This window comes from Aulonocara sp. 'chitande type north' Nkhata Bay, linkage group LG13 (assembly GCF_057382095.1).
Source record: "Aulonocara sp. 'chitande type north' Nkhata Bay isolate Kocher_YH1m ecotype deep benthic linkage group LG13, A_spYH_male_GT1.1, whole genome shotgun sequence".
In the NCBI taxonomy this organism is placed as follows: Eukaryota; Metazoa; Chordata; class Actinopteri; order Cichliformes; family Cichlidae; genus Aulonocara; species Aulonocara sp. 'chitande type north' Nkhata Bay.
Genome location: NC_141356.1, coordinates 6,916,652 through 6,940,611, shown reverse-complemented (window position 1 = coordinate 6,940,611; position 23,960 = coordinate 6,916,652). Strand labels below are relative to the sequence as shown.

General features: G+C 41.1%; 2 protein-coding genes across 3 annotated transcripts in view; one reads left to right on the top strand and one right to left on the bottom strand.

Moving 5' to 3' along the window:
* The first annotated feature begins 829 nt into the window (after positions 1-829).
* Positions 830-22,024, top strand: LOC147315550 (insulin-degrading enzyme-like). Of its 2 annotated transcripts, none has more exons than XM_086258408.1 (25): positions 830-1,096; positions 2,155-2,339; positions 4,223-4,430; positions 5,166-5,335; positions 6,170-6,292; positions 6,819-6,931; positions 7,040-7,202; positions 7,503-7,595; positions 7,753-7,844; positions 8,072-8,152; positions 8,291-8,394; positions 9,074-9,176; positions 9,273-9,395; positions 9,805-9,887; positions 11,071-11,215; positions 13,087-13,197; positions 13,286-13,406; positions 14,238-14,329; positions 14,941-15,052; positions 16,566-16,733; positions 17,171-17,443; positions 18,203-18,264; positions 19,630-19,702; positions 19,799-19,866; positions 20,535-22,024. In XM_086258408.1, the coding sequence occupies exons 1-25, from the start codon at positions 1,059-1,061 to the stop codon at positions 20,628-20,630; spliced, it is 3,000 nt and encodes a 999-aa protein (XP_086114534.1). In that variant the 5' UTR covers positions 830-1,058; the 3' UTR covers positions 20,631-22,024. The 2 variants fall into 2 exon arrangements, with proteins under 2 accessions (XP_086114534.1, XP_086114535.1); XM_086258409.1 differs by lacking the exon at positions 830-1,096 and adding an exon at positions 1,132-1,365.
* The window catches only part of marchf5 (membrane-associated ring finger (C3HC4) 5), a 24,993-nt gene continuing 23,041 nt past the window's right edge, over positions 22,009-23,960 (bottom strand). Inside the window, exon 6 of the mRNA XM_086258420.1 lies at positions 22,009-23,708. Coding sequence (XP_086114546.1) covers positions 23,592-23,708 — 117 coding nt within the window. The 3' untranslated portion in view covers positions 22,009-23,591. The remainder of the gene's footprint in view (positions 23,709-23,960) is intronic.

The window sequence follows — 23,960 nt, the reverse complement described above, 5'->3', positions numbered from 1 at the left end:
CTAAGCTCCTTACATGGATTTATATTATTGTCTGTTTATTATTTATTATTGGCTGTTCTTTAGCAGCAGCAGACATTAGAGCATCATCGTTTCACACTGACAGTTACACCTGAGTACGGTTAGACTCACACAGTGCAGTATACAGCTAATGAACAAAAGTATGAAGATATAAATGTAGATACACATTTTCAGGATCAAATGTAAAGAGTGTGTCCTGAGGAGATGGAAAACAGCTGCACACAAGTCCAACTAGTTGAACTGTGAATTCAACATCACTACATCTAAAAATAGAAACAGAAAGCAGGCCTGATGCATGAAACTGCTTTGTGCACTGTGAATTCAGTTGCCTTTACTCAACTTAACTTAAGTAGACACTTATGTGACAGCGGTCCAGTAGATGGAGCCCACCATGATCCCTTTATCAATGCTGAAGTTCACGGATTTTACTCAGAAGACGGAGTTGTGTTTTTGTCCATCAGTGAGTCATTCTGCATGGTTTGCTGAGCTACGATTTGGGGGAAAGGATAGCTATTATTATTGCTATTGTGGTATTTCAGGAACTCGTGCACCGGGATTCCTGGACTGCTGTAGTATCTGATGAACTTGGATATGATGTTAGAGGGACCAGCCAGCTGCAAAGCGATTGCGTGTTCACAGATAAGAATGATTCCAAAATCCCGGAACATTAAACATAATTATTATTATTATTATTATTATTATGTTTAAAAAACAAAGTAACAGTGCTCATTATGTATTAACCTTAACGGGTTACAGAAAATGGGCCACCTGAGTTCTGTTCTCGGCTATTTGTTTGTGCCTGCTGGTGTGCCTTTCTGTATGTGCACAAGCATGCATATAAACACAAACAAAGTTGTGCGCACATGAGCTCACAATCACTGAAAAGAGAGTGGTTGGTTGTTTGTTTGTTTTCCCGTTATTTTTCCGCAACTTTTCATTTTCACCCATACAAAACGCTGAACTCCTCACCCCGGCAGTGTAATCAATGTCAGATTCACTGACAGTGCGCAATATTATGAACTACTACTCTGTAGGATCTGATGCTTCCCGTCTGTTTCACCTTCAACTATACCAGGATGTAAGTGTCAGAATTTACTGAAGACACATTTACAGAAATGTGACATCCTGCCCTAGTGAGGCGCTCGCTCTTCTGCTATCGATTGCTTGCGTCTGTTAAACGATGACGCTACAGACATTAAGGTTTCGTTTTCTATATGCATAAATCCAAACAGTTCAAAACTGTTTTCATACTGTCTCAGGCTTCAAAGTGTGTATAGGTGCATTTACCAAAAGCGCCAGTCAACAAGAGTCAGCAGGCTACCTCTTCTGTTTTAACCGAACTGTTAGGTAAGCCCTATCAGATAATAATTGTTACTTTTATTTAAAAATAAGCGGGTTGTTTTTTTTTTTTTTTTTACACCAAACTAATCCTAGCAGCTCGTGCCGTTAGCCAGCTAACCTCGCTAAAGCGATACTGTTAGCCGTGCCTACCTTATGTGGAGGCTAGAAGCTCACATTAACAATTACACTTTTCAACATTGCGAACCTTTCTGAAGCTTTTGTCTTTAATACGATAAAATAAAGTTTCTTTGTTGAATTAATTAATGTCCCCTAGTCAGTTACTGTAGCTAATCGCTGGCAGGTGTGTTGTTTTTCTTGTTCAGCCGGACAGTTGTCTTCATCTTCCTACGGGATTTTTTCCCCTCGTCTTGACTGCCTTTACCTGTTTTTGCTGTTTCAATTACTGTACTTAGATTTTTTTTTAAGTAGCATCTACACCCGGGGAGCCATGATAATATAATAACTGCTTTTTAAATTACTTTGTAGGCTGTATAGAAAGACTGTGCTTCAGTTCACGTTTTATAAAGCACTACAGGTGTTAGACCTTGATCATATTATTGCGGTTAGCTGGACGGCAAAGTAAATAATTTCTATTCAATAAACTGAGAGGCACACGGAAGTCCGCGAGGACTACTACTTGAAAAAATAATAGGAAAGAGTTGGCTGATAATGTGCTTCCACAGTGTAGTATGCCAGCATTTCGAGGCATGTTTAGTACTAAAATCCCCTTTGGCCATTATGTCACGTTAAATCAGAATATAATAAACTCCAAGAGTTGGTTTTCTTTGCTTGCAGGCTGGTGTCATCCTTGTCACTCAGAATGACCGGCCAGGTTGTGAGGAGGGTAGTTAGTGATGTCATTCGCTCACCTGAGGACAAGCGGGAGTACAGGGGCCTGGAGTTTACCAATGGCCTGAAGGCAATGCTCATCAGTGACCCGACCACAGACAAATCTTCAGCTGCTTTGGATGTCCATATAGGTAATTAGGCATTCATTGCTGTTGTCCTGCCAGGTGATCATGACTTCCTTTTTTTATGTTGCTTTCTACACAAAGAACATCTGGAAAACAAATGGAAAAGGAAGAAATTTTCCCCATCATACTCTAACTGTGCTTTGCCGAACAGGATAATTCCATTCATAGAGATGCTCAGTTGCCAAACTTCCTTTAAGCTTTGGATGGGTATTATTTTTGTATTATCTGGTATTTCTGTTTATAATAGCAAGTATATTATTATATGCTCATACTTAAATCTGCAAACTGCACTTCTCAAACAGTGAGTCCCTACCAGTTTGGAAACCTTATTTCATTACAGTGTGTAAATGTAACATAGTTCAGTTCTAGTTTCAGATACTAGTAAACAGCAGGTACAAACAACACCACATGTAATGCAGTAACTTTAATAATAACAGATGAGGAGCATTATGGAAAAGTTACCAGTGAATACCTGTGGTATTTGCCTAAAGTAAAGAAGGTATAAAAAGCACTGTGAAGCAGATTGAATCAGTCATTGGCTACATTTTAAAACTGCCCTCACACTTTGCTAAAGCAAATAAGAAACACATTTTAAGAAGTTTATAATTGAGGCGACTTTTGTTGTGATTTGGCGCTATATAAATAAAATTGAATTGAATTGAATACATCATCATCTCCTCCATTTCACCAAACCTTCAGCCTCACAGCTCTGCCTCAGTCTGCAGGGCCTCTCCTCAGATCTGAGACTGTCTGAATCACTTGTTCTCCTCCAGTTTTCATTCGTTATTTGCTTGAAATAGGACACTACACTCTTCAGTTCAGCCGCTCAGCACAGCCAGAAACCTGTCCAATTCACTCGTCTGGTCTCATAGTCTGCCCCGAGGGCAAAGCTCAACACAGTCAGGCTTTCTTTGGCTTAGCTGGTTTAACTCCAGGTTTAACTTCCCTAAAACTCCAGTTCAAGATAACTGGTTTCTTGACTGATTATCATCTTTCTCTGTTGAGCAGGGCTTTGTGCTTCGGGCTTCAGGTTTTATGACTCTTCTTTTGCACAAAATGATCCGTATGCCTGCAAAAAAGAAATTTGGAACATAACCTGCCACTGACCAGATTATGTTCAGCATAAGTTATTGTGGTGAAAAGAGAGCAAGTTTGGTGAATGCAGAAAACTGCCTGACATAGCTCACTAAGCCATTGATCTCATTTTGCAATAAAACTGTCTGATCATCTCTGATCTGCTGTGGCTCAACATACCATCTCTGAGCCATTCAGCTCTGCAGTACTTATTCTTTTATCAAACCACAGTCTCCTATATATTTATCAGTTGATCACATCTAGCTAGCGCTTGGTCGTGTTATAGCAGTCTTCATATCAAAATGTTTGTAAACAATACATGCTGCGAAGCAACCAGCTATGCTAGAAATGTTTTACATTGATTTCTATGGGATTGAAATGACTCCCTCAGCAGTTCTGTGGTACAAGTCTTGTTTTGTTTATTTTTTAAATTTTTTTTTATTCCTCGTGCTGCAAAATTCACTGTCTAATGAATAAACCAGATTTAGGAAAATTCATCAATATTAGATGGCGGGATGGGATTAGGGGTCAAAAATAACCTCCTTGGCAGTTCTAGTGCATTAGACAGATACTTTGAGTGCGTGAAGAATGTGAATTCGTGTGAAATAGTTTCTGTGTTTAATTGAAAATGATGAACAGCTTACCAGCGTGCATCTCATTGCTTATAAATCCTCCTGTTCTGGTGCCGTTACAGATCTGTTTTTCTCACCTGGCAAACTTTAAAAGTCACAACTGTTGCATTGAACAAATTTCTCTGATCAAAGAGAAGCAGCACCATTAACTACATTTCTCTGGGAATTTCTCTTAATTTGCAGGTTCTCTGTCTGACCCACCAAACATCTCAGGGCTGGCACACTTTTGTGAACACATGCTGTTCCTGGGAACAGAGAAGTACCCCAAGGAGAACGAGTACAGCCAGTTCCTCAGTGAGCACGCAGGCAGTTCCAATGCCTTCACCAGCAGAGAACATACCAACTATTACTTTGATGTTTCCCATGAGCACTTGAAAGGAGCATTAGATAGGTACTTTGATGTTCATTTGATAGTATTAATTTTGGCAGAAACTTCAAAGTGATAGAGAATGCACTATTAAAAGCTCAGGGTTGTTTGTGTTTAGGTTGCCTTTTCACCCCTTAGCTGTAAAAAGCTGATGGGGTATTATGTTGTTGCAATGCCGGACAGGGGGGTGAGTGCCGTGGACATCTACATTTGTGAATGTGATAACTTGAGAACGAGGCGATGTAGGTGTTTTAAATTGATACTGTAGGTATCAATCTCAGATGAATCTACTAAAAATCTCAGAGTAATTTGAATCTGAGTTACCTCAGCCTCAATGTCAAGGTCAAGTTTTCTAAAAAATCTTGTGAATGCGATAACTCAAGAAGAAAGTCACTTAGGATTTTCAAATTGGTACCATAGCTGCATCTACTAAAAATCTCAGATGAGTTTGAATCTCAGTGACAAAATAATTTTTCTGAAAATCATCTGAATGTGATAACTTGAGAATAAGGCAACACAGGATTTGTAAAGTGATACCACAGGTGTGTCTACTTAAAGGCTGAGGGATAGCACTGATAGTTACCTGTGTTTTTCAAATTATACACTATGTTTGTAGTGTATAATCTTTATTTAAAATAAACAAGATTATGCATTTTACAATACTGAGCCACCGGCTAGGTCATAACTATTATCACACCCTGTGGTTTTTCTACATGCTGAAATGTACTCCTTGATAACAGCAACTTCTGACCTTTGTAGGTTTGCCCAGTTCTTTCTGTGCCCATTGTTTGACGAGAGCTGCAAGGACCGCGAGGTGAACGCTGTGGACTCTGAGTACGAGAAGAACCTGAAGAATGATACCTGGAGGCTGTTTCAGTTGGAAAAGGCCACTGGCAACCCAAAACACCCTTTCAGTAAATTTGGAACAGGTAGAAACTGTTCTTGCCAGACTTCACTTTGAAACTATATCATTACATCATTCATTCTGACTGCTTAGTGCATCACATTTCAGTTGTTATAGCAGAATATTTTGACTGGAGAGCAAAACCGCCCTGCACAGAATATTTAAGCAAGGATTCCCTTCATAGGGTCGATATGATGTGTTTTAGATTTTGTATTAGACTACTAATCTAGAGCAGAATCCAGTCACATATGTTAATGTTAAGGGGTCAGAGAAATTACTGGAGCAGGCTAATATTTGATTAAATGAGGTTTACATTCATGCAGCCTACTTATTATGAGACAGCTGTTTTAGCCCAGAAAGACTTCTTAATGGCTTTGGTTTTAAAAACATGAACATGCCATTAGTCAAGTTTTTTTGAGAAAAGAGTTTATTCTGTTAAAGTCATCCCAGATTAAAGTGAGGTATACTCAGAGCAGCTGTGAGCTCAAAATAGCCACCTGATGGCAGTCTTGAATTATACCGTCTGTATTCCCATTAAGAACAGGAGAGGATCAAACAGACCTGAAAGCAGTGCACTCAGCAGACTAACATAAGCTTCTTCTGACTGCTGCTTTGATGGTGTCTGTGTTAACAAATACAGTGCTACATGTAGACTGTAATCAAGTTTATTTACATACGCTTTAGCTTGTAGTTAATAAGCAATTTTTACTACAACTTTGAAGAATTTAACACAAATATTTGTTTGCTGGCAATTTCATTTAGACTCTTTGAAAAACTATAACAACAGAAAATGATCATTAGTTAACTGTACAATTGGAAAATGTGTGTGCTTAATAAAAGGGATAACTTTTTCTTATAGGTAATAAAATGACACTAGAGACAAGACCATTTAAAGAGGGGATTGATATCCGTAAGGAGCTCCTGAAGTTCCACTCCACGTATTACTCATCCAACCTCATGGGACTGTGTGTGTTAGGAAGAGGTAAGATGTCATTGTTCACATGGGTGATGGTTACACCCAACCTATGCAGCGAGTAACTGGATACTATTAAAGAGGATGTTGTTATGGGTGAGGTCCTGGCTTCTTAATGCCTACCATACTAACCAATGAATTGATAAATGGTAAATGAGTTAAAAATGTTGTTGCCTCCACTCGGTAGAGTAACGGTGATTAGTATTAAAACCTACTAAGAAACGGCGTAATGTAATTTACTGCCAGAAACAACTCTTTTAAAAATTCTTAAAACACTTTAAACGAATAGTAAATATGACTCAAAATTGCTTTTGGACAATATAATAAATAAAAATAATACATTTTAAGTTTTAATTTTATTTTAAATAAGATTTTACAGATTCTTAGTAGCATCACAACATGTTTTATATATTTACTAGCTTGCTTACCAGCCAAGGACCAGGGCACTGTGGGTAATTATGATGAGTACTGACATCCTTAAAGCTTTTCTTTGAACAGCACATCCTTACTGCTTTTTTTAACCCTTTGCTGACAGAGTCGTTGGATGAGTTGACGGCCATGGTGGTTAAGTTATTTGGAGAAGTGGAAAACAAGAATGTGCCTATTCCAGAATTCCCTGAACACCCTTTACAAGAAGAACACCTTAAAGTGAGCTGCTTACCTATCACTCCTTTACATTTTTTTGCATTGCAAAATGACTGTCAACGTTTTTTATCATGTTACTGTGGGAATCACACACGCTTCTGTTTATTACAGCAATTCTACAAAGTGGTTCCTGTCAAAGACATTAGGAAACTTTATGTGACTTTCCCCATCCCAGATCTACAGAAGTACTACAAATCGAAGCCAGGACGTTATCTGGGACATCTGATTGGTCACGAAGGACCTGGAAGTTTGTTTTCTGAGCTAAAATCTAAAGGTAGCAGACTGCAAGCTGGTGACAAATATTATAAGGAGAAAGAGATACACATAGTAAAACCATATCCTAAAATATATAATTGACTCAGTGTTGTTTATTGCCTCAGAGGTTACTTAATTATGTGTTTTGCGACCATAAAACGTAACACAACATTACCCAGCAGAGCGGTGTGCCTCTAATTTAGTGATTGGGATAGAAGTTAATTTTCTTTTAGTACAGAAACATTCACAGTAATGGTTTCTGTCATCATAAAAATAAAAGAAACACATTACTAAATTGTAACGGTAATTACTTTCTAAGGCTGGGTGGACACAATCCTTGGAGGACACAAAGAGGGAGCCAGAGGATTCATGTTCTTCAACATCAAGATGGACTTGACTGAGGAGGGCCTCTGTAAGTCATGCATCCCACTACTTTACATGTATTGTATCTAGTTTGTGTGTTTTGCATGTGATTATGATCATTCCTCACTATGCACAAGTAAAAGAAATAAAGCAACAAGAAATACGTGAATATTAAATCTTGGGGCATGATCTGTGTGTCATTGCAGTGAACATTGAGGACATAATCTTCCACATGTTCCAGTACATCCAGAAACTCCGTTCTGAAGGGCCTCAAGAGTGGGTGTTTAACGAGTACAAGGTGATTTATGTTGTCAGTTCAGTAATACTGTTTCTGGAGGGCAGTATAAACTTATTTTCTATTCCTCACTGTAAAAACTAGTTTAAAAAGTCATAAAAATTAGAATAGAATATAGATGGATTATTGATTGAGTTCTATTAAGGGTACATAGTTCAAACTGAATGTAACAATTGTATGTTTTGTTACTTCAGCTGTTATACCATCAACCGTTCTGCCTCTCTCTGCAGGATTTAAAAAAAGTTGCTTTCAGGTTTAAAGACAAGGAGCGCCCTCGTGACTACACTTCCAAAATAGCAGGTTTACTACAGGTAGGTCCAACAGCCAATTTATCAGGTGTCCAGTTGAAACTGAAGATTCGATTTATGGAGGTCTTTAGAAAAATTTCAGAATTGAAGATTTCTGTTTTCAAGCAGTACAGTGCTAACAAGTTTCTTTGGGTGTTGCAGCACTACCCTCTTGAAGAAGTTCTATCAGCAGAGTACTTCTTGGAAGACTTCAAGCCAGATCTAATCGAGATGGTGCTGGATAAGCTGAGACCAGAACACGTCAGGTCAGTGTGACTTGGTGATGTGTAGTCAGGCTCACCTTGCTTTTTCTGTTACCAAGTATGAAGTACCTCTCAGAGGAAGATGTGGGCACATGGTGTGATAAACTTTAAGCTAAACTTTACAGCTGCAGTCCCACTTGGATAACTGGACTGAAATAAAAGTGGGCCTGGTGTAGCTTTAATTCATTTACTGGGTTGCAGCTGCTGTGCCAAGCAAAGTCCAGACTTGTAACCGGTCCATTTCTTAATGTGTATTAAGGAGACGACAGCATGCAGTCATTGGTTGACCCTGACAGTTTGCATGCCAGTCTCTTCCTTTACTGAAGTAGCCATTTAATTCTGGGCTTCTGCCAAAACTGCTTTAAATTCATGAACGAATGCTTCTTTATTTATCCATCTCATTCCAGCTACAAGAGAACTTACAGAGAAACACCATTTCCTTTTACACTGAGTCCTTGAACTTTGTTTAACTAAAACATACTGATGGGATAAATGTTCAAACTTAGGAAAAACCTGCACTCTGACAGCTCCAGCCAAACGATGTGTCAATGGCTGTGCACCACCTGAAACATGATCGAAATGGAAAAGCACTCACATCTTGTGCAGCTAACAGGCACTAAGTAGCACAGAGGGCTTTTTGTATAGATCTATAATGTGACCTGTTGTCTTCTTACTTTTCCAGAGTTATAGTTGTGTCAAAATCATTTGAAGGACAAACAGACATAACAGAAGAGTGGTACGGCACGCAGTACAAACAGGAGGCCATCTCTGAGGAGACCATCAAGGTGAATGATTGTGTCCAGTTTTTCTGCTGTGTAATCAGCGTATAACCACTACATCAGTTATATAAGGCTCTGATTGTTTATCTTTTTCTGTTGTAGAAATGGGCAAATGCAGACCTCAACGGCAAATTCAAATTGCCAATGAAAAATGAGTTCATCCCTACCAACTTCGAGATCTACCCTCTTGAGAAAGACTCTCCGTCAGTTCCCACTTTAATCAAGGCAAGTGTTTTCTCTGCACAGCTCCATCAAAGTGTTGTCACTTTTCATTGTCTGACTGCGTTGGACGGTCCCTGCTTACCTGCTTCTTCTTAAGTCTCTTATGCTTTCATATGGAAATGTGGTATTGTGATTTAGACATCAAGCATTAGTTGTTGTTGTGTCAGGATCAGAGGAACTAAGCAGCTAATAAAAGCTTACATTTCCCATCTCTGTTGGAACAACTGAATAAAAGTTAGTATGGCTTTTGTTGTTTGTTGCTAAGAGACCTATCAAAGTAGCACTGTTAGATTTCTGTGATTAAATGAGCGTCGTCTGCTTGTACAGTTTACCTTCTGCTTGCATTTCAATGCTTTACTTTGTTAAGACTTCCCATGAATATGAAATTAAGTTTGGTTTTCATTTCTTCCAGGACACTGCTATGAGCAAGGTGTGGTTCAAGCAGGATGACAAATTCTTCCTCCCCAAGGCTTGCCTGAACTTTGAGTTCTTCAGGTGAGTAGTAAATATAGAGGATTTGTTCTGCAGCTGGAGTGTGGACACAAATTCTTACCAAGTAAATTGTGACTCTTAAGATTAACTCAATAATGAGAAATCATAAATGTACTGCTGCTACAACAGTGCATAATAAGTTTTAAAGTAATCAGATAACAAAGTGCAAAAATAAATATCGAATTATGCATGAGTGTTATCGGGTTTGTAAGTCAGCAACCCCTGTAGCTGATATGAATCCAATTCAAACCTAAATGGAATAATAACCAGTGCCAGTGCTTGTTACACATGAAGAGATGAAATATGCAAAAAGCCTCTAATAATTGTGCATGTACAGCTGTTCTATTTCCCAGAGAGAGAAGATACTGATAGATAACTTTAGATGTGGAGAAAGGCATAGGAAGTAAAGAAGAAAGCGAGGAAGAAGAGAGATTTCGTTTTGTTTTGTTTTACAGATGTTTAATCTATACATGAAGTGTTGAAGTTATATTTTTTTCGTATTGTGAAATATGTCGCAAAACATACTGGTTACTGGTTTGATGAAAGTACTCAACAACTAGGTGCAGGCTACACTGGTCAGTTTGCGGTGCTGTGGTGACGATTACAGTAATGCACTGTGTTGGACTGGTCCAGAGTGGCTGTGGTGTTAATAGTGAATGTTAGTTTACATCAGGGGTAGCAGACATCAAAGTAATTCAAGGTGATAATGCTAATTAGACATTTGAAACCTAGTGGTGGGAAATCTGGCATGATTGCTTGTTTGATATCCGCTTATATTTGGTGCAAGCATTTCTTTTCCCCACACTGCCCCACTACAGCCAATTTTAGGGTTACCCCAAGAGCTGAATCCCACTTTAGCCCTTGGCTATACTCATTTATCTGTTTGGTGTAGAGGCAAAGCCCCCCATCTAAAATTTAGGCAACAGCAAATAGAGTTGTACTGTTGCCACCTCAGAGGATAGGTTGGATTAGCTTAGATCAGCTTTTAGCCATATTTTCCAACATTTTACAGCCAATCCCTGCTGAAATTAGACAGTATTAGTCTATAAGTAATTCCACTGTTACACTGCTGATAGCTACAATTAATTATATGTTCATAAATTGTGAAACATGCTATACAGTAGTTGCAGTTTGCATCAGCTCATGCAGCTTTATTTGTATGCTTTGTGTGGCATTTTCTCTACAGCCCGTTTGCGTACGTGGACCCATTGCATTGTAACATGGCATATTTATACCTGGAGCTCCTAAAGGACTCCCTCAACGAGTATGCATATGCAGCCGAGCTAGCTGGCTTGAACTATGAACTCCAAAATACCGCCTATGGAATGCATGTAAGTATTCATAACCCCTTCCCGTCTCCGACCTCATGCTCTCTTCCCTTTATTATCCTCAGACGGGGCTACAATGGCTCAGGCAGGCCTGGGTTGATGGGCGACTTTAACCTTCCAATCTGACCGCGTCTGTGGCCAGACTGCAAGTTACAATAACAGGAAACTGCCGTATATTGAAAGTTTTTTATTGTTTGACATACTTGATCATTAGAGACTGTTCTGTAGAGATTTTGAACCTGCGTGTGTTTTATATCACTTCAGAAAACCTTTTAACCCAGCGGTCCCCAACCCCTGGGCCACGGACCGGTATCGGTCAGTGAGTCGTTTGGTACCGGGCCGCAAGAGTTGAGACTCCGCTGTGAAATTTATGGTTTTCTGGGATTTTATTGTTAACTCGGTTTCCCTGGGTCTTTTCCCGTGTTGTAGTTGTGTGTCTTATATTTATGCGTTACCATAGCAACCAGAGAGCATTAAGGGGCAGAGAGGAGGATGTTACTCTAATTGTTGTTGGGGCATTTCAGGAGGACGCTGCTAATAAAGTTACACAATTACACAGTGAATTCTCGTTTATTATTATATTTACAAAAGTACCACAGTTTTTGTCTTGGCCGTATCATTTTATTTTGTTGTATTTATCTGCGATACCTTAAAGGCCGGTCCGTGAAAATATTGTCTGACATTAAACCGATCCGTGGTGCAAAAAAGGTTGGGGGCCGCTGCTGTAAAGCCCCGTACTGGCATATTATCTTCATATTATCATCTAAGGATAAATCTTTGACTTCTTTCTTTTCATTTTTTAACATTTCTATGGCGTGCCAACATCTTTATTTTAAAAAAGTATACTGATAATAAAATGTCAAGTTTTGTGCAGACTTTAATAGTACGCAAAACTCTGCCTATGTAATTCTGTTTAGTGTCTTTTGCTGCCATTATTACGGTTATCTACACGTTTGCCTAACAAGCAAAAGTTCCCTAAATGAAACGGAGGTACCCAGAGGGAGGCCCCTTGTGAATAACAGAGCAGGCAAAAGTAGCCATCTATTTTTATTTCTTATTTTTTGGCACTTTTATTGTAAATGTAATACCAGACAGTGAATGAGAAGGCATCTGTGCCACAGGATATAAGGGATAAGGTCAGTTGATGCAGATACCCTGTTTGTTTGTTTGTTGTTTTTTCAAGTGATATTTGCTGGTTTGCTGTGGTGTTGTCTGTCCACTGTTCTTTAAAACCTGCTGACTTCTAACAACTCTTCAGCTGTCATAATGACCAACTAACCTGCATTCATTAGCTCCCTTCTCACCTGTGAATTCATGACTGTGGTGTGTCCTTACAGAGGACTGTATAGCTGTGTGATGGGCTGCAAGTAATTGATCTGAGTCAGCAGTGTTAGTGTGGATGCTGGCCGTTTGTCAAGGTTAACGATGTTTGGAGAGATTACTTTTAACAGGTGTCACTGCAGGGGCTTGGCCACAAGGTGAGGTGAGCTGTGGGATGAAAGTGACAGCGAAGCCCTGGGAGGTTATGCTGAATCCTGAAGGGCCATTAGGTGTGCGTGATGCAGGAAAATTCATTTATGCCCAAGCACGTGCAGTGAACTCAGGCAGAACATTGACATTCTTTTTGTCTTTGAGTCTCTAGAGATTCAGATTATTCTTCACCATGAGGAGTCGGTCTAATCTGGAAAGATTTTCTTCACAATAGTTTGGCCAGCCCACGATTGAATTAAATGGAGAACACATTCATGTATTCATGGTAGCAAATGAATGCAAAACCTTCATAACAACAAATGTTAACTGTTATGCTAATAAGCTTAATGTATCCTTTTGTTTGTGATGATGTGCCGCCTGTCTCCTGTCACTGTGTGCTGCAGCTGTCTGTTAAAGGCTACAGTGACAAACAGCACATCCTGCTGAAGAAGATCATCGAGAAGATGGCCACTTTTGAGATAGACGAGAAGCGCTTTGACATCATCAAGGAAGCTGTAAGTTCAGACTCACTGACTCAGTAATAGTTTAGCTTCCAGTCTCAGTTTTAATGGTGATCTGATTCTGCCTTCTTTCTTTCTGCAGTACATGAGGTCTTTGAATAACTTCAGAGCTGAGAGGCCTAACTATCATGCTATGTACTACCTCCATCTTCTAATGACCGAGGTTGTTTGGACCAAAGATGAGCTCAGAGAGGCTCTAGATGGTGAGACTCTTAATGTTTCTCTTCTGTCTCAGCAGGAATGCTTACTGGCTGCTTTTTCATCTGTGGACCAAACAGAGTTAATTAAAACACAGAATAAACACATAGCTAAGCTTTACTTCAGGCCAGAGCTGAGGAAATGAAAAGTGAGGCTTGAATTAATTGCATGAGGTTAACATAATAGCTGCAGTGAAAAATGTAAAACTATCACTGAAGTTTTCAGGTTTCTGCACACAGTAGAGGCCTCTCCTCTCGCCTTGGGTCTTTTCTTTTCAGTTTTTCTCCTTTAAATGCTGAAGCTGTCCTCTAGCAGTTGCTTCCCTAGCTGCAGTCTTTCCAATGCACAGTACCAGTCTGGAGCCTGCAGGGCAGCTTGTTATATTTTTAACCACAGAGCTTACACAGAGTATCCTCAGATTCACACGAGACTCAATTAACCTGCTGGGTCAGGACCTGGAGCTCAGTCACCTGGGCCTCCAATTAGCACAGCTCGTTTTTGTTATCAGTCCCTTTAGCCCGCCGTCCTCCTCTGTCTGGAATCTCTGAGACGCTGCGAGTCTCCTGCTTCCTGCTGTGTTGGTGCTGCTACAGGCAAATAATCAGTGTTTGTGTGCTGATTTAGCCCATCCACCAGTTGCTTAAACTTTTATGCACATGTAACTGAATCTTTAAGTATGATTTTTACCACCATGAAATGTGATGTGCTGATTTCTTAGTGGCAGGAAGACTGTCCAACTGTCACCACACTCAGCAGTCATTCTTTTAATCAGTCTGTTACCAGCTTTGGAAAATTACTCTTTGATTGATTGCTTTTGCCTGTGATCTGTATTGCAGATGTAACTCCCCCACGCCTTAACATCTTCATACCTCAGCTGTTGTCGCGGTTACATATCAAAGTCCTTCTTCATGGCAACATCACCAAGGAGGTTAGTTGGTGTTTGGAGTCACTACTTTATTATTTTACTACCAGTTTAAAGTTAAAAGTTTCCTAAATCTGTGGCGTCTACGTTTGTAATAATGCAGCTTTCCTTTCATGCCTGCTTTAGTGATGTGTAAGAATTTGTCTCTGTGGGACAAACTACACTTTTTATGCCTTCGCAACATTTATTTGGTCCTCTGTTCATATCTCAGAGGATTTTTGTCTCATATAAGATCCTGTGATCCAGTTGCACTTTTTGTTATACAGCTCCAACATTATCATGTAATGACAGTGTCACAGTCTGCTGGAGGGAGAATTAGACTCATAAAATAGACCAATGATCCCTTCGACTAATGATCATCATCGAACTACAGTACTGACTGGTTCGGGGGTGGTCATGGAAAAATCAATGTTATATACATCTGCCATCACTGGAAATTGGTTGTATAAATGGGTCCAGTTTGGACAGAGCCAGTTGGATTATTCTAAGTAATGTACATAGAAAAATTTTAAATTCTTAGATCTCTACAAAATGTTTTTCTGAGAGTTCAGCTGGTGTTACTCAAGAGTTTGTGGACTGAAATGTTTGAATTTCATTTCCATCTGTCACTCCTCTAGTCTGCTCTTGGCATGATGCAAATGGTGGAGGACACGCTCACTGAGCATGCTCACACAAAGCCTCTCCTCCCGAGCCAGCTGATTCGCTACAGACAGGTGCAGGTTCCAGACGGTAGGTCCTCTCTACTCCTCCAAACCACACACACGAACACAGACACACACACACACACACACACACACAGGTTAAGCTCTCTAAATCTTCATCTGCCAGTCATGACTGTCTCCACGGCGACCGTGCAGATGGGTTTTTGTCCAACGCTCTCGCCCTCGTCATCAGTGGCACCATCATGCGTTTGTTGAGAAAAGACCTGATTGAATTCAGCATCCCACATTTACCTCAAAGGAACATAATGGTCACTGAGTGGAAATGGACGTCATTGGCTACAATACATACACACCTCACTGTCAGCAGCTCAGACAATGAACACACACAGGCAAACCTGCACTGCCTTTCAGATCACATTAGGAAAGCTGAATGATGTGGAGGCGAAAAGCAGAGCTGTGCGAGGCCACCTGGAGAAATCCTGTGTCTCTCTGAGGGACTTTCCAGGCTGGGCTCCAGACTGCCATTAAGACGCAGAGCAAGAGGACATACAGGCTTCAAACAAAGCTTCAAACAGAAAGTTGTCATAAATGTGGCCAGTCAGACATCCATCACTGGTAGTGGTACTGTGTAATTTAAATGCAGATAAGCAAAGATAGCACATTGTTTAAAATTCAGACAGCTGTCACTTTTACACTGATGGACTAAGACTAGAAAACAGCTAAATATACACATATTCTGTTTGGAGTTTTCACATTCCCTCTGGGGGGCACTCTTAACCTTGCGCATATGGGTTGCCTGCTCAACCCAGTGAGTTACACTAGTGCTGCTGAGTAGAACTTTTGACAGGGAGTGTCAGGTCCAGAGTGCTCAGTCAGCATGTGCATAAAGACACCTGCATTACTCAGCCTGCACTCGTCCTGCATTCAGAGCAGACTTGATCACAGTGGATTTAAACAAACTAGAGTTATTGCTGTTGGCATTCAACGGGCTGTTTCTGTCTTATTGAAGTGTCCCCTGTCCTCTATCTGAACTGTGCTGGTTTTACTGTACAGTACTTATCTATGGCTCAAGCAGTGTACTGAAGTTCAGCTGTAAAACTACAATGAAACAGCTCATGTGCTTTTTGTAGGAATTGCTTGTGAAAGTTTCTAATGCAGCACTGAAAGACCTGATTAAGTGTGCAGGGATGGATTGTATTAAGTTGTACAGCACAGCTGGTGAAATTCATTTCTAAGCTTATCAGAGTTCATGAGTCAGTGGATTTTGGGTTAATGAAAAGGATTGTGCTTTAAATGACTTCAGATGGTTTTGCTCACTCACATGCCAAGTTTAGTTCTCAGCGTATCTCAGTGAGGTCCTGTTGAACCTTCACAGACCAAAAAGCAAAGCCAGAAGAATTACAGGTGCTCATATTTTTACATCTAGTCTTTCTCTTTCCTGTTTTTAGTCTTTTTAATATTACATATAACTGCACAAGTACAAAAACAAGGTGAGTACATGGGGTTAAAGGCCACATGAAGCAACCCGGCCCTTTCTTCCTCTCTCACTGTGGATGTGCTTCTGTTTTTCATGATTGCAGGTGGCTGGTATGTTTACCAGCAAAAGAACGAGGTGCACAATGATTGTGGCATCGATATCTACTACCAAATAGACATGCAGAGTACACACGACAACATGCTGCTGGAGCTGTTCGCTCAGATCATCTCTGAGCCCTGCTATAGTACACTGAGAACCAAAGAACAGCTGGGTGAGGCTGCAAAACACAGACAATAAGGCAATATTGCCATTATATAACATGGGTACCATTTTCCAGAGATGGAGTGTTTATACAGACAGAAAAAATGTGGCAGCTGTATTAAGTTTGCTAAATTAGATGTTTTATTCCTTTTAATATTTATGCATTTTATTGAGAATTACAGTGCAATGAAATTTGCAAAGTGCTGTCAGCTGTGGGAATGTTTATTAACTTTGAGAATGAATGGGTTGCACCTCTTAACCACATCTTAAGTATCACTGTAATGAGAGTTATAAAAAGCAATAAAAAAGTAGACCTATTGTACTCATCCTTATTCGTGTTTTTGTGTGCATGCGTATTATTATTAATGATAATATAAATGTAGTTTTTCTGCACTGTGACTCCATTTCCTAAGCTCTTACATACTTTTTCTCTTAATCCCCTAAAAGGCTACAGCGTGCATAGTGGGCCACGTCGGGCTAACGGAGTGCAAGGTCTCTACTTCCTCATCCAGTCGGAGAAGGCGCCCCACTACCTGGAGAGCCGAGTGGAAGCCTTCCTGTGTACTATGGAGAAAGCTGTGGAGGAGATGAGCGAGGAAGCCTTCCAGAAACACATCCAAGCCCTGGCCATCCGCCGCCTGGACAAACCGAAGAAGCTGTCTGCTGAGTGTGCTAAATACTGGGGAGAGATCATCTCTCAGCAGTACAATTTTGATAGAGGTGAGGCTTCCCAGCAGTCCTCTTCACCTCCTGAATAACTCTTAATTATGTTTAGTTTGCAGGCCAAATGGGTTTTTCCTGATTGCTTGCCTAAGTGTTTAAGTACAAGTTCTTATATTTCAGTATATTTCAGACACTCCCCGAGGTGAGTGGGATGTTACTTCGACAAGCACAACCTGAGATTGATTAAAGCCTGAAATAATCTGCAGCCACAGCACACCTCTCCCATCCAGCACTCTGCTGAGTGTAATGGATTGTAATGGGCCTGATTCACTAGTAATCTGCCTAAAGCCCCGAGTGACGGCAACACTGTAGTGCTGCCAAGGGAGTGGTGATACTAGCTGTGTTAGAGGAGACGGGGGTGTCGGGAGAACATGCTAACAGGCTTAATACCAAGAGCTCAGAGAAACATGCAACACAATTTATGAATAAGAGCTTACACAAGGTCTGCTTCATGGAAGCGCAGAAGAGTGGCTGTTAGTTTCATGTTTCCAGTGAAATGTAATCATGAACATTTGGGCCAAAAGTTGCTCATTTGAGTTTCATTATGTTTGATATCAATATGTTGCACAGGCAAAAGACTGAACTCAATTTTAAACATCCAAGTGCTGTAGTAATAACTGACACAAGTAGCTGACTTTCACCGTGATGGGTCACTCTTGAATTTTTGGTTTGGTGCTGCAGTATTTAGGATGCTGGCTGCACTCTTTAAAAAGTTTCTAAATAATTTACTAAATAATTTTTCCTGCTGTTTTGCAGACAACATTGAAGTGGCGTATCTGAAGACTCTGACAAAAGAAAATATAATGGAGTTTTACAGAGTAAGTAGTACAGCTTTATGTCTCATGATGCCTCTTCACTGGAATACGTTTCGTAGACGTTTAACAGCACAAGACAATGGTAACTATGGAAACTCATAATCAAAGACTATATGTAAAAGATAGACTTGAACATTTTGAACTTTAGCAATTTGGCTGCTGACATTTTTTTTTGGGGGGGGAGCCATAAGTGACCACTTTCGTAGGAGCCTATGTTATGGCTAATTCTAGCAGGCTTGTTTAGCTGGAAGCATTTGTGCACTGTATGAGTGCATCACGCAGACTTGGATCTCTAAATTGCAACATGCTAATAAAATATTAGACCTCGACTTCTTGGATGGGCCGTACCTCACTGCAGACCAAAAGCTCAAAAGCACAAACACAGATGAGGATCACTTCAGATCAAGGAGCTTCTATCTGCAGTTCCTCGATCAGCATACCTGTCACTCACTGTAAGCCTTGATCAAGAAAGTGTCATGAAAAAATTCACCCTACCCATCCTGTTCTCAACGGGCTTTTTTAACATGGGACTGTATGGGGGATTGAGATGCCTCAAGTGGCAGGAACTTGCAGTGTTTCTAGTAAAACTGGATATACTCGACCCCGCATGTTGCAGCGCTGAAATGATAAATGTCAGACAAATCTGAATTTGTGAGGTTATCTTATCTAACAAGAAAATTATGGTGTAAAATAAGGATAAAAATTGCTCTCAGCACCACCTACTCTGTTTGTGTGTCCACACATACACAGATCCGCTGCATTCATTCTGCCCTCCTAGCTTTCATCTCATCCAGCCTCCTGCTTCTATTCATAGCTGTGGAGGTGACACTGACACAGGACGCTCACAGCATATCAGCGGCAATAATGACAGCCAGCCGGCTTGTTTCGGGGGGATAAAGAGCCCAAGGACACCTGGCCCCAGAAAGAATTGGCATTATCGGAGCCCTGCAGAAACCATTACAGCCCCCATGCAGAATAAACCTAATGCATTTCTAATGTCATATCAGCAGCAATCGCACAAGCTGCGTCTTTTCTTTTTCTTTTTTTATTATTTAATTTCTGGTTGCCACAGTTGACGCCGTCTGACTGCAGATGAGCCAAATGTTCAGTCTAATATAATCCTCCATCCAGAGTCGGAGATGAAGCCCGACTGTGTCGCTAAATCTCCACAGGGCTGTCACAACTGATCACACACTCAGTGGGGAAACACACACAGCCGTCCTGTCTGTGCTGGGTTTCTTTTCTGTGGTAGCAAAGCTCTTTCCCAAAAGTGATGAGTCATTCCATTAATGGAGGGAATAGTTTCTGGTGATGATGTTCCCTGACAACCTCCATGTATCATCCTCACCTGTCTGTCTGTCTATCCAGGAGCGACTGACGGTCGAAGCCCCAAAGAGACACAAAGTGTCGGTGCACGTGCTGTCCAGGGAGATGGACACCTGTGAGTATCTGTAGACACAAGATGATAACATGGGCTTCATTTAGACACCCACTGAGGTCGCTCACTGACAGTCTGACCTGTCTGTGTGTACATCAGGTCCAGTAGTGGGAGAGTTCCCCGCTCAGAATGATGTCAACCTGGCTCCTGCTCCTTCCCTGCCACAGGTAAGGATCAAACTTTTATTTTTATTTGTTAACCTGACAGATTCCCCAGCTGCTGATATTCAGTCAGATTTTAACATTACTATAAATGCGCAGCTTAAATGTGAAACGGTGAAGGTGAAAACCCAAAGGACCTGAAACGGTGACAATAACCAGGATATCCCAATACGTCTAACCAATAACTGACTGGAATGGCAGGCCTGTTTCTCATACAAACAAAACAACAAATAATGAACCTGTCACTCAACTCAAAAACCTTAAAAATATGTTTGTGAATCAAACCTTTAAAGTGAGTTTATGTGTAATTTCTTCAGTGTCACACACACCATCCTGCTTTTTTGGCTCATGTGCAGTGTGTGTGTGTTACATTTGACTTTCATAATTCTATGCTCTTATAATTTTCTATGATCTGTTCATGTGACCAAAGTAGGCAGCTCCTAATTGGTTCATTTTGTTTTGAAAACGATGTGTTAAAAGCCCCAGTTATGTGAAGGCATACAGAAGAAGCCTGGGTTAAATAAGAACGTTCAACCCACTCTCAGACGTTCATATCCATTACACTGTGATAGGTTGAGCCAGCTAACTTATACAAAGTCCAGCTATGTTGAACTTGATTTGTAGAGGGGTCTTTACATTTGTCAGCCTCCCTCTGATCTTTTTCTTCTTTGCAGCCCACAGTGATTCAGGACATGACGGAGTTCAAGAGGAGTCTGCCTCTGTTCCCTCTGGTCAAACCTCACATCAACCTCAGGGCAGCCAAACTGTGAGCGAAGCCGGCAGGTCGACACAGCAGGGAGGCACGGAGGGTGGCTCCTGCCATCAGGAAGACCTGCATGAGTGTGTTTGTTTGCGTGGATGCATGTTGACTGCGGGTGTGTGGACGTGTAGCAGGGAGGAGCCACTCAAAGAGGAAACAAAAGAATCACAAAGTTGTTGACGTAGCTGTGATAATTATAGAGGTAACACCAGAATCACCTCATGTAACGTCTCTAATAGGAGACGTAAGCTCACGCTTCACAGCACTGTGTAGGCTGCTGTAGACGAAAAAGAAGTAAAACGACAAAAAAAAGAAAAAAGCTGAGGGCCAGGACCCTTTAATGAGTTCAAGTGTACTGCAGAAGCTTCACAGTAGGAGGCTTTTTATTTGGATTATTCAGAGACATCCTGCTTTGAGGATGGATTGTGGGTTTATTGTGATGAGCTGTTGAGGTTAAAGACAGTAGCTCCATGAAGGTCTTTGCTTTTATTTGTTTGGACTGGTGTGTTTGTAACTCTCTGAGAAGAACCACAGCTCTCCTGGGGGGGAGAAATCCCAGAAGATGCACTCGGGAAAATGAAATCTTTTAAGTCAAATTTCTGAATTTTAACGTGTTTGCCTGTAAACTGCTAAAATATTGGGATCCTATGAGGAGCTGTTTTTAAATCGCTAACCACTAAACCATGCCCGTACATTTCTTCTTTTTTAATGCGTTTCACAGTAGTATGTCACTCAGACATCTCAGGGGTATGTCCATGCTGTTTTGCCTTTTATTATTATTCAATTTTATTAGTAATTAAAATAAAAACATTTAGTCTGTCATCTACATCAGTATGTTATTCAATTTACTGTGTGATCGGTTTCTGAAAACTGAAAAGTAACGGCTGTAGAGACATTTTTGTTTCTCTCCCAAAGCTTTGGGGAGGTCGTCAGGATCCGTTCACTCTGCATGAGAGACTTTCTGCAGCTGCTGCCTTCACATTAGTTTGCAACCTGGTCTGATGTGAGGCACAACCCTGGAAGATCCAAAGAACCAGCAGCAGAAGCATGCCTTAGTCTATTACTTACACAGCATGTAGCTCCACAGCGTCTCAGGAGAGCCGGTGATAAAGCAGTTTTCACACAGCGTTCTAGATGAAACCAATGTTACATATCAGGCTTGGGCGGGCCGTGCACTGTTTAACTTCAAGTACCTAGTGAGTGGTTTTCATTTAGAAAATCAGATTATTAATTTCTGGATGTATTGAATGACTGTGATTGGCTGGTGGGGGTCATGGGCAGGTGAAGAGTGCTGAGTTTGGTCTTTTTATGTTGTGTGTTTCTAATTAATAAACAGCTGAATGGAAGCTCGTCTGTCCCACTTTTCCAGTCTCAACACGTGCACGTCAACATTTGGAAAATACATTTATTTACAGAGCTCATACTGTAGAAGTCTAACGTTAGAAGCATCGTGTGCACAACAGTTCAGCCTCTCGGCAGAGAGGAGATCTGATGGGAAAGGTTTAGTCTGCAGATCTCAGAACACCTGTACAGAAGTTGACATGTGCAGGTTAAATATTCCAGGTGGTTGGTTATACAGTGTTAAACAGGCTCTCTCACTCAGATTCTCATCTCAGCAATAACTTGTTAATTCAAAGCCACGTTATTTACACATGAACAAAGGAGTTTGATACATTAGGCTTCACGTCTTATAAACCAAACTGTTTTGGTCGGTTCACTCAAATCAGAGCTCTATATTCATCCGTCCTAATATCTCAACATTTCAATACATTTGCCAGAAATTGTGGATAAACTTGAACATCTCCCTATATTTTTTCCACCGTTTCAAACCAATAAAATCCTACTTGAAGACTAAAAATCAAAGTGTCTGTACACCACTTGGGCAGGACAATAGGGCTCGGTATTTGAGTGAACTGACCCTTTAATTTCCATTCAGAAGTGCTGGCTGCTGCAGTGAGTCATCTTTAGTTACCAGTGTCCGAGGTCATTCAGAGAGAAGTACCTGAGTCTGACCTGAGCTGGTCCAAGCTCAGGCAACTGAAGTCCCATCATGGCAGGCCGAGGGGGTGGAGGGTATGAACTGCCTCTAAAATCTGGAGGCAACGGCTTTAACTCAAGTGTCCGTCTCCTGTAAGCGCTGCACTGAATGTTGAGTCAGGCACCAAGGTTTTCTAATATATGTATTATCCACACATCACGGCACAGTGCTCACCTGCACTGTGACGGGTGACAAGGCTTCAAGACACATCACATGACAGCGTTTTGAAAAGTAGAGATGAGGAATACTGGACGAAGCACGTGAACAAAGTAAACAGCTGTGTATCAGCTTCTGATCTGCGCTCGGCGTGTTCGCCGTTAGATAATCAGCTGCAGTGGCACAATGACGTGGCGAGGCTAGTTTTCTGTTCTGCGTCAGGATTCACATCATTTTACTGTTTGCTCACGAGTACATTCCTTATGCTCAACATTAGTCTTCTTTGAACATAAGCCACTATCATCAGCCAATGGGGTGCTGCGAAATAAACAATATAAAACAATTTGCATTTTTATAAAACTAATTACACATGCCCCACGTTTTAATTGTTTAAAATATAGTAGGTTTACAATAGTTAACGCGATTGCTGAAGCTCATCCACCCTGCAGTCGTACTCAGGAAACAGGTGTGTGTGTGTGTGTAGGTGTGTGTGTGTAGGTGTGTGTGACTGTAACTGCACATCAACTGCTAACATGCTCCAGTCCGCACGTCTCCATCTTCACTTTAAGCCAGCGTCACAAAATGTCAGCGAAGAGTCACACCGGGGCGGTGAGAGGGGCGAGGTGTGGGGAGGAGGAAGAGGTGGTAATGAGGATGACACGATCAAAAGTCTGTTTCACCAGCACTTCCTGCTCACTGAGCTTTCATCCCACCCACCCCCTCAAGCGGAGGCGTGTAGTTCCTCCATCCATCTGTCCTCCCTTCTGACGGCCTCCTTTAGGCCTCTTCCTGCTCGGGGAAGTTGAGGATCTTGCGGTGAGCTTGCCTCAGGTACTGCTGCTGTTTGAAGTACACCTTAAACGCCCCCTTGATGGCCACAAAGGCGATACCTCCCTGTAGGTGGAGGAAAGCAAAATGGTGTTGAAAGTGGACTTAAAGACAGATTCAGCTCAACACATCAAAGCTCTCCCCCCACAGCGGACTCTAGGAGGATTTACTTTAATTTCACACCGACTATCACACACACGACTGCATCTCATAAACAAACATGCAGATGATTCCTGTCTGTTTCCTGCTCAGCTGTGACCAGGAATGCTAGAGCACTTACAGATATTTTGGTTAAAAAGGATCATTCAAGAGTAAAGG

Bases quoted from the DNA above. Each gene is read 5' to 3' on its own strand.
- LOC147315550 (XM_086258408.1), top strand. From the start codon at position 1,059: ATGCTTCCCGTCTGTTTCACCTTCAACTATACCAGGAT. The intron at 15,053-16,565 runs GTAGGTCCTCTC...TCATGATTGCAG, and splicing joins ACAGGTGCAGGTTCCAGACG to GTGGCTGGTATGTTTACCAG. The intron at 19,867-20,534 runs GTAAGGATCAAA...TCTTCTTTGCAG, and splicing joins CTGCTCCTTCCCTGCCACAG to CCCACAGTGATTCAGGACAT.